This window comes from Antrostomus carolinensis, unplaced genomic scaffold, assembly GCF_000700745.2.
Source record: "Antrostomus carolinensis isolate BGI_N321 unplaced genomic scaffold, ASM70074v2 scaffold52882, whole genome shotgun sequence".
NCBI lineage: Eukaryota > Metazoa > Chordata > Aves > Caprimulgiformes > Caprimulgidae > Antrostomus > Antrostomus carolinensis.
In genome coordinates, this window is record NW_010299966.1 from 606 (window position 1) to 11,411 (window position 10,806).

General features: G+C 48.9%; 1 protein-coding gene across 1 annotated transcript; it reads left to right on the top strand.

Moving 5' to 3' along the window:
- The first annotated feature begins 1,219 nt into the window (after positions 1 to 1,219).
- WLS (Wnt ligand secretion mediator) lies at positions 1,220 to 10,516 on the top strand. The gene is made up of 6 exons (XM_010162936.2): positions 1,220 to 1,484; positions 6,221 to 6,345; positions 8,421 to 8,582; positions 9,530 to 9,666; positions 10,067 to 10,235; positions 10,415 to 10,516. The coding sequence occupies exons 1-6, from the start codon at positions 1,241 to 1,243 to the stop codon at positions 10,514 to 10,516; spliced, it is 939 nt and encodes a 312-aa protein (XP_010161238.2). The 5' UTR covers positions 1,220 to 1,240.
- Positions 10,517 to 10,806: the final 290 nt, after the last annotated feature.

The window sequence follows — 10,806 nt, forward strand, 5'->3', positions numbered from 1 at the left end:
ACTTGTATTACAGAACTTCAATTCCTTCAAATTCTAGTGAAAACAGAAAAAGGGGAGGATAGATCCATAAGGGACTGGGCAATTATTGACCTTCTGGTCGCTGGGCTTCCTGACCCATGGAAGCTCCTCAGATCATGCTGGCTTGATGAGGAACTGGAACATCTCCAGCTCTGCTCGCCTCCCTGGTTTGCCAGTTCTGTGATGCATTAAAATAGCATTAAAATATTTATTTCCCAAATGATATTGGAAACAGGGCAGAACCGCTGTCGTAAGAAGTCCTCGCATGGAAGAACTATGTTGGAAACATATTTGAGTTTTTCAAAGGCATTTCTTTCTTTCTCTCAGATTTGGAAGTGGTTTATGCTGAAATTCTGGCTAAAGGTGCAATTAATTTCTTTTCTGCTTTCATCCCTGTTTGTAGTTCAGAGTTGGATTGGTTCCTCATCGATGTAAAGCCTGAGCAGTACATAATCATACTTTTAATTATCTAATCTGGGATGTTACACCAATTTTCAGTGTCTCAGGGTAATGTGCACGTGCACAAAGCTTTGTCACTTGTCACTTGAGCAGTGCAGAGTTTGGGGCGTGTTGCAGAATCAAGATCTCTGTTCAGCTTCTTTTCTCCCCAATATCTCAATTAAAAAAAAATAAAATTAAAAATACTGTGGTTAGGGGAAAAAGAGAGACAAATCTTTGGTTGTGATAGTCATTGCTTCACACCTGACTTAGAGCAAAAGGAAGAAATGCCTTCATGCAAAAATGCTTCTCTTCAGGTAGCAGCAGTGGGTGAGCAAGGATCTCTGGAGCATCATCCATCCATCCATCCATCGAGGTTTGTGATGTGGACACAGGCTCTGTGAGTGGGTTTGCTCGAGTGAGCAGACTAGAAGGATGTATGCAGAGAAAAACTGATGCCAGGAACTTTCAGTCTGATTTTGGTTTAACTGAGATATTTGAGACTGAACCGGCAGATTCCCACTGCTTCAGCTCATCCTAATTTGATCCCACTACAAAGTCAGGGATATGTCTGTAGACGTAATAATCTTAATGACTGAACTGCAAGATCAAGGAGCTGTGAAGGAGAATCATTTGATGCATGTGTTGTCAGTTACTTTCAAATAGTGGAATGGGGAGCTGCATATTTTGATGGGGAAACCACTATATATAAGATATCTAAAGATGCTAAAAATGTGGTTCTTTTCCATTTGCAGCTCCCAGCCCCACTACAGCTGTTCCTTACATGTCAGTGAAGTGCATTGATGTCAGGAAAAACCACCACAAAACCAAGTGGCTGATGCCTTGGGGACCCAACCACTGCGAGAAGCTCAAAGACTTTGACGAGGCGGTGAGCAGGCAGATCGAAGCCAACGATATCGTCTTTGCCGTCCACGTTCCCCTGCCCAGCAAGGAGATGAGCCCCTGGTTCCAGTTCATGCTGTTCATCATGCAGCTGGACATCGCGTTCAAGATGGACAACGACCTCAGTAAGTCCCTCTCCACCATTCGTTAGATGCTGGCTGTGGTCTGATGGCCCAGCGTGTTTCTCTTAAAGCTGCTTTAATCCTGCACCCCGTGTTCACTGCTGCAGGGGCTCCCTACAGCGAGGTGACACAGGAGCACGTTCTAAAGGTTCTTCCACTTCTCGGAGTCGGTGATGAGACATTTCAATGTGTAACTTTGCAGGGAGAGCTGTTCATGCTGCACTTGGTACCTCAGCAGATGAGGAGCAGGTTTGCTGTTGAAAGCACGTAGATCATCAGCAACTACAAGGGTATAAATCCAGCAATTCGCTGGATTCATCATAGTTCCTGGGTTTCATACAGTTTTTCAAAGTATTCCAGAATCACAGAGTGGTCATGGTTGGAAGGGACCTCGGGAGATCATAGAATCCCAGGCTGGTTTGGGTTGGAAGGGACCTTAAAACTCCTCCAGTCCCAACCCCCCTGCCAGCAGCAGGGACACCTTCCACTAGACCAGGTTGCTCAAAGCCTCATCCAACCTGGCCTTCAACACTTCCAGGGAGGAGCAGCCACAGCTTCTCTGGCCAACCTGGGACACTGTCTCACCACCCTCACAACAAAGAATTTCTTCCTTACATCTCAGCTCCATCTCCCCTCTGCCACTTTCAAGCCATCACCCCTTGTTCTGTCACTCCCTGCCCTTGGCCAAAGTCCCTCCTCACCCTTCCTGGAGCCCCTTCAGGTACTGGGAGGCCACTAGAAGGTCTCCCCGGAGCCTTTTCTTCTCCAGGCTGAACAGCCCCAACTCTCTCAGCCTGTCCTCACAGCAGAGCTGCTCCAGCCCTCGCATCATCCTGGTGGCCTCCTCTGCACTGGCTCCAGTAGCTCCATGTCCTTCTGCTGCTGGTGTCCCCAGAATTGAACACAGCATGGCAGGAGGGGTCAACGTATATCTTGATCAACATACTTGATTAATGTACATGGAGAAATGAATAGTTGCTTTCCTCAAACATGGGAAGCTGAGCAGAGCTTTGCAGTAGCTTTTTCTCTTCCTTCCTTGCATATCTTCTTCCTCCTCTGCTGTGGCTCAGCCTTGAATAATTAAAATACTCTGCTCTCTCTTAGCACTTCCAGAAATAAAAGCTGGCTTGACTCTCAGTCTCTTGTCTTCTCTCCTGTTCACTCCTCCGATCCACTGTTTTGATGATAAATAACACTGTTTTGAAACACCTTTCTTTAATCTTGGAGCCAAGTATGGCGGAACATCAGCTCTTGTTTCTCTTCTCCTTCCCCGTGTGCACGTACACACAGGCATGTAGCCTGCCCTTAGTGTTTGGAGGACTTCAGGGGTGTTAATGCTGTGAATGAAAAGGACACACGCTCCCAAATTGTCTATTCACAGAATCCAGAATCACCTGGATTGGAAAAGCCCTTGAAGCTCATCAAGTCCAACCATGAACCCAACACTGACCAGTCCCCTATGACTAACCCATGTCCCTCAGCACTGTGTCTACACGACTCTTCAATCCCTCCAGGGATGGGGCCTCCACCACTGCCCTGGGCAACCCCTTCCAATGCCTCAGAACCCTTTCAGCAAAGAAATTCTTCCTCACATCCCATCTCAACTGCCCTGGCCACAACTGGAGCCCATTTCCTCTTGGCCTGTCCCTTGGTCCTTGGTTGAACAGACCCACCCCCACCTCTCTCCACCCTCCTCCAAGGGACTTGCACAGAGCCACAAGGTCTCCCCTCAGCCTCCTTTTCTCCAGGCTCAACACCCCCAGTTCCCTCAGCTGCTGAGAAGACCCTTCACCATCTTACATTTTGATGTAAATAAGTCACGAATCTTCTTAAAGTTCAGTTCTCTGTCAAAGAGCATCTCACTGTCTTTACTTGTTCCTCTTGGACAATGAGGAGTGCTGCTGAAAAGCTGAGCCTGGGCTGGTGTGGGACTGTGTCTCCTGTGCTGAAATACGTGTGTATATGTATATACAGACAATATCTGTATGTTATGGTGACAGTCTCGAAGGATCTTTGTACAAAACTATTTTCCAATGGGAGATGTTTCCCCTGATGGAAATTCAGATGGAGATTCTAATCCATGGGTCTGGAGAGGCACCCGCTAGCGTATCTCCTGCCTTCTGCTTTTCATACTCCATGGCAGCAGCAACATTTGGATTGCAGAGATGAAATAGTGAAAGCTGGGTTTTGTTGGATTTAATCCCAAACATTCCAGTTGGTTTTTATGGCTTCTGAAATGAAGTTTGTAATTCTTTTTAGCTGGGCCAAGTTTGACCTTAGGTTCCCATTTATCTGTTTTGCTGGTCTTCTAAATAACGGATCTGAGATGGCAAATTCCATGTTTCATGGAGAGCTAACTCATGGCTGCTGTGGAAAGGAGCTTGATATCGATCTGGATGGTAGAGATCACATGTGCAGAAGAACAAAAACCCAATGCTCAGAAAAATCTTGATGCATCCACATGAAGGGACAACAGAGCCACCTCCAAACGCTGTATAAATAGCAAGTCCTAACCACAGATACCATCCACGCCCCTTCCCATCATTGTGGGTGATTCTGCCACCGCGTATTCCCAACGAAAATATAACTGCAGAAGATGGCAGATGTATGGGACACGCAGAGCTTGAAGGGCTGATGGTTTCTTGTAGACGTGAGACAATCTCCTGTTGGAGTTATGAAGACCAGATATTTTTTTTCAGAGCTGAACTTCAAAGCTCACCAAGTATCAGTGGGTCTTTGCAGCCCGTTCCCCGCACAGGCTGCTGCTGTGAGAGCCCTGGTGGTCACACAGACCCTCCCTGGTGGTCACACAGACCCTTCCTGGTGAAAAGCTACGGGTGTTGGCATCACCTACACCTTCCGTGTCCTACAGGACAGGGCACAGACGGCGTCTGTGTGTGCAGTGACGCAGCCCTGAGGGACCATGTGTGCACATCAGCTTGGGTCTGCAGAGGCATTTCTGACCCCCAGAGCTCAGGAGCATCCCATGCACATGAGCTGTTTGTGGTGAGAGCGTGATACTTTCACACTGGCATGAGAACTGGTTCTGTAGCCATCTACCAGTGCTTCTCCACAACACAAGTGGTTCTGTAGCCATCTACCAACAATTCTCCACAGCAGAACTGGTTCTGTAGCCATCTACCAGTGCTTCTCCACAACACAAGTGGTTCTGTAGCCATCTACCAACAATTCTCCACAGCACAAGTGGTTCTGTAGCCATCTACCAGTGCTTCTCCACAGCACAAGTGGTTCTGTAGCCATCTACCAGTGCTTCTCCACAGCACAAGTGGTTCTGTAGCCATCTACCAACACTTCTCCACAGCACAAGTGGTTCTGTAGCCATCTTCTCAGCCTTTTCCATGGCCCCGTGGTTCTGTAGCCATCTACCAGTGCTTTTCCAATGGCTGCAGCTCTCAGAGTTTGGTGATCTGTGAGAAGAGGTGAGGTTGTAGCAGGCACGTGCTGGTTTTAGAATGTGTTCCTCTTTCAGAGCCTTCCCTGGGATCTGGTAAATCAGATTTTACATCTGGTGGAGCAGGTATGGACTTGCCTTGGGTTTTTAAAGCGTGTTTATATGTTGCTACTTGGCCGCCTCCAACCATAACACTGGATTTCATCAACTTGCTCAGTTATGGTGCCTAAATAAATCTGTTCCAACCTCAGGAACTTGCCTTTTAGGAGCAGAGGATCCAAGTCATGGGGAATTTTGAAGCAACTTGTACTTTTGGTGATGTGTTTTGACTTTGCCCTGTAATGCCTTAAAAAATACCTCCTCCCTTCCTGTCCCACCCAAGGACCTCTGGGACCCTTTTTGTTTCTTTCATATAACATTCTTCTGGTAGAATATATCTTTGTTAAGGAATGTATTCAAGATGTTGGGCTTCAGTGTTTATGGATGGTGAACCTACAGCTGTAAGAAACCTGAGGTTAGGTTTGTTGATAGATGACTTCTGCTATGATATCTAAAGGAACAAAATGGACCATTAGTTGCAGGGTTTCTCCTTCATACAGTTCATGTGACCATCTACAGCTGTATACTTCATCTTTTTTGTGGATTTCTGTAGCTACACACTATTCCAACATTGATTTAAAGCAAGTCCTGTGAGGCAGTGCAGTCCTTCCCTGAAGTGGAAGACCTGTTGTGTACCTTTGTGTTACCTGCAGAAAGTCCACCTTGAAGCCTGTCTTACTGTCAGCCTGTGGTGGAGAGGGTGATGGATTTCTTCTTGCTTACTGTCTGGGTTCCAGTTTTATATGAATTCTTGTTTCTAATGTTACATGAATAAATAATGCTCATTACCCAACAATCATAATGAGCTGTAGGAGGATATCAGACCTTGGTGACCAGTAAAAAATTCTCTCTTCTCTACTAGGGAGGAGATGAACATTTTGGACAAGGTAATTTGTCCAAGTTAGGTTGCCCAAGGAAGTTGTGGCTGCTCCTCCCTGGAAGTGTTGAAGGCCAGGTTGGATGAGGCTTTGAGCAACCTGGTCTAGTGGAAGGTGTCCCTGCTGCTGGCAGGGGGGTTGGAACTGGATGAGCTTTGAGGTCCCTTCCAAACCAAACCAGTCTGGGATTCTATGAATTTGTTCTGTATTGTTTGGAATACGAAAATTCCCATTCCCCTCTGTACCTGTGAACTTCTCAGATGTCCTTCCAGTGTCTAGAGGTTCTCCCACCCTTCTGATGTTCTGTACCATTCCTCTCTAACAAGCTTGATGTCTCCTTTCTCTTGCAGAAGAAAATGCAGAGATTACCCTGGACGTGTCGTTAGCGTATCGCGACAACATGTTTGACGATTGGGAGGAGATAGCACACGCAATAGAGATCAGGAGGCTGAAATGCACCTTTGGCTCACCAAAAGTAAGGTGTTTTGATGATGCTGGAGGTGGGGAGGTGTGGGAATGTGGTGGGAGTTGTCCTCTTCATTTCCTTCATGATGTTTCCTAGAAGCTCTTGAGTTGTTCAGGCATAACTTTGAAACATAATGGTTTTCTCTTGGCTCAAAACCTTTGAAAACCTGATGAGCTCCATGTGCAGTTGGTTCTGTTTGGCGATGCGAGAGAAGGGGATGAAGTCAGAGGGAGAGATAAAACTCAAAGGAAGAAAAGGTGTGAGGTGTTGCAGAGGTGTTGTCCTCCACAGTTGTGGTCAGGGTGGAGCTTCAATGCTTTGAGATCTGTATACCCCAAATCATCCTAAAGAACTTGGACCTTTCTATCTTGTTCTTCCACGATGGATAAAACCTTGTTCTTCAGGAGTGGTGAGGAAATGAGTGCCTGGGAAAACTGGGGTTGTTGAGCCTGGAGAAAAGGAGGCTGAGGGGAGACCTTGTGGCTCTGTGCAAGTCCCTTGGAGGAGGGTGGAGAGAGATGGGGGTGGGTCTGTTCAACCAAGGAGCAAGGGACAGGCCAAGAGGAAATGGGCTCCAGTTGTGGCCAGGGCAGTTGAGATGGGATGTGAGGAAGAATTTCTTTGCTGAAAGGGTTCTGAGGCATTGGAAGGGGTTGCCCAGGGCAGTGGTGGAGTCCCCATCCCTGGAGGGATTGAAGAGTCTTGTAGACACAGTGCTGAGGGACATGGGTTAGTCATAGGGGACTGGTCAGTGTTGGGTTCATGGTTGGACTCCATGAGCTTAAAGGGCTTTTCCAATCCAGGCAGTTCTGGATTCTTTGTGAACTAGCCCACCAGGGACACTGCAGCACTCAAAGAACCTGGAGAGGTGGGGCGAGAGTTTCTTAAAATAACTTCTTCATGCCTCAAGCTACAAAGCTGAGGAGCAGCGAGCACGGCCAGCAGTGAGGGCAGAGCATCTTGTTTAAATAAAGATGATTCTTGGTGCTGCAGACTGGAATTCCTGTCTTTAAATTAATCTGGTGTCTGTACATTTCCAAACAGCCACATAAACGTGGGAAATACAGACGAGGGGCAGAGCTGGGTATCGCCCATGAAACAGGACTTGAGGAACTCCAACTCAAGACATGTGTGAGAGGGTTGCCTGGTTTCACAGAATCACAGAATCAATGTCAGGGATTGGAAGGGACCTCAAAAGATCATCCAGTCCAATCCCCCTGCCAGAGCAGGAACCTCAATGAGATCACACAGGAAGGCGTCCAGGCGGGTCTTGAATGTCTCCAGAGAAGGAGACTCCACCCCCTCCCTGGGCAGCCTGTCCCAGGGCTCTGTCACCCTCACTGTAAAGAAGTTTCTTCTCAAGTTGAAGCAGAACCTCCTGTGTTCCAGCTCACACCCATTGCCCCTTGTCCTACCATTGGGCATCACTGAGAAGAGCCTGGCTCCATCCTCCTGACATTCGCCCTTTACATATTTATAAACATTAATGAGGTCTCCCCTCAGTCTCCTCTTCTCCAAGCTAAAGAGCCCCAGCTCCCTCAGCCTTTCCTCAGCAGGGAGATGCTCCACTCCCTTCATCATCTTGGTGGCTCTGTGCTGGACTCTCTCCAGCAGTTCCCTGTCCTTCCTGAACTGTGGGGCCCAGAACTGGACACAATATTCCAGATGTGACCTCACCAGGGCAGAGTAGAGGGGGAGGAGAACCTCTCTAAAAACCAAAACCTTGTTTTGGCTCAGGTTGTGCTTGCTGAGGGAGGGAGCTTGGATCCCAAAGTAACCTTTCATCTTGAAAGGCTCCCTTGAATTTAAATATATTTAAGAGCCTGAGATGTGAACGTGCTTGAGTTCAAACACCATTAACGTAATGATCCAAAACAATGAAAAACTCGAGTAAAACGTCCCCAAACCTCTGATGTTCTCCAGACTTGCACAGCCTGTCCCCAAGTGAAGGTTGGAATTAGCAAACAGGCTCTCGGTGGTAGCAGTGGTCCCAGTGTTTGGGCTGTTGCAGACCCTCACCGTGGAGGAGGTGCTGGTCCATCTGAGGCTGATCACCATCTTGCTGCTCTGTGCCCTTTCACTAGACTCTGGAGTCTGAGGGCCGTCACTACGACTGTGACTTCCTTCCCTTCATGGAGATTGGCAGCGTGGCCCACAAGTACTACCTCATCAACATCCGCCTCCCTGTGAACGAGAGGAAGGGCATCAACGTGGGCATTGGGGAAATCAAGGATATCCGCCTCGTGGTAAGTGCCCATCTTGCTTCTGTCCATGATGTCTGCCCAGGGGCTGCTGCAGCTCCTGTCCTGAGCTCCTCTTTGATCCACAGCAAGGTCCTGCTCTTCATCACCCATAGCTCCTACCTGCAATTGTGGCTTTCCTCCTTCCCAAGGGATGCTCTCTTTGATTGCTGTCTTCTGAGGAGCCCTCCCCAAGCCTCAAGCAGTGCCATCCTCCTGCCCTGCCCTGTGACCACCTCCATGAGCACTTCCCACAGCTCTGAAACCTCCCCTGTGTCCTCTCCTCCCCACCACAGTCTGGCTCAGGTGCAGAGTCCTCTGCCTGATTAAGCCTTTCGCAGATCAGAGCTCATGAGGAACAGAACAGCGGGGCTCACGGGGAACCTGCTCTGTCTTGGAGTTGGCCATCACCAGGCAGATGTTTGGGATGGCTGTCAGCTCTCCCTGCTCCTGCCCTTCCTTGAGGCTTGCTGACCATGGGTGCTCCCAGCTGGAAAACCTCCCACCACTGTCCCTCTTGGCAGGAGCAGTGAGCCAGCCGGCTGTGGTGGCTGCAGACGGCGGTGGGAGGACGTGTGTCTGGAGAAATGCATTCATTTGGCTGATGCTCTTCCCACCAGTGGTGACTTGGCTTCATGAGTATCTCGTTACTTGTCTGAGAGCAATTCTACCAGCCTTCTCCACCCTGGGTCAGACTGGTCTCCACCTCGCAGTGGAAGCTGCGTGTGTTGGTGTTTGTTTTCAGGACCTTTGAAGCCTGCTCAGATGGCCTGGGTGCTAAGGAGGCACCTGCTCCCTTTCCTGTGTTGGACAAACAGCATCTTTCAAAGAGTAGTTGCATCTACGTGTGCTTACATGTTCTGCCCTGGACGTGCCTCTCCTGCCAGGAGAAGCGTGGAGTAGTGATGTGAAACCTTGTACAGCTGTTGAACTCCACCTTGGGTTTTCCACAGGGCATCCATCAAAACGGAGGCTTTACAAAAGTGTGGTTTGCCATGAAGACCTTCCTCACCCCCAGCATTTTAATTATCATGATCTGGTACTGGAGACGGATCACGCTGATGACGCGCGCTCCTGTCCTGCTGGAGAAGTGAGTAGGGGCTTGTGTGCTGGGTAAGGTGACCCTCAAGCGAGAGGAACCTGACCAAGGTGGTTTCTGCTCCCAGGGAGAGCCCATGTTTGAGGAGACAGGGACAGTCTCTTCTCTGTCCCCTCCCTCTTCCCAGGCACACTGGAAGCAGGAGACCTCCATGGCTTCTCTTTTCTTTCCCATTCTCTTCTCCACAGAGAATGAGTAGCTGTGATTGCCCGGGGCTGCTCAGAGGGGCTGAGCCCCAGAGGGTTTGCTGGCAGGAGGTGGTGACACCCCACCACCACTGCCCAAACAGGGCTAGATTGTCTTCTGTTGCTCTTCATGCACAGCTTTGTCTTCTGGGGCTCTGTGTCCTTGCCTTGCAAACTGGAAGGAGATGATGTTTCTGCCTCTCCAGGGTCATCTTTGCTCTGGGAATTTCCATGACGTTCATTAACATCCCCGTTGAGTGGTTTTCCATCGGATTTGACTGGACTTGGATGTTGCTCTTTGGAGACATTCGACAAGGCATTTTCTATGCCATGCTCTTGTCCTTCTGGATCATCTTCTGTGGGGAGCACATGATGGTGGGTACGACATGGAAGGGAAGGTGCTTTCCAGCCCCACTTGGAGCGATACCTGGCAACTCCTTGTACTTGTTGGGTGTTGGAAACAATGCTGGGGAGGCTCGTGCCAGGTGAGAGGACATCAGGCTAACTTGCTTTTCCTTCTCCTCCTCCTCCCCACCTCTTGACCCTCCAATTAGGACCAGAATGAGCGGAATCGTCTCTCAGGGTACTGGAAGCAAGTTGGACCCATAGCTGTTGGTTCCTTCTGCCTCTTCATCTTTGACATGTGCGAGAGGTAGGTGAACGCTGCTCCCGGGGTGAACCTTCCCCGTGCACCTCCTGCTGCAGGGATCAGCAGTTTGACCCCCATGGCTGGTGTGGTGGTTGCACTGGGCCAGCACTGGGCGGGCAGCCAAACCCAGCCATTCGCTCACTCCCCTCACCCAGGGGACAGGGGAGAGAATTGGGGGGCAAAGGGGAAGGAGACTCGTAGGGGGAGAGAAGAACCATTTCATCATGGAAATAAAAGAAAACCTAAAATAATAATGATATGTAAATAATAATGATAATAATAATAATAATAGGAATA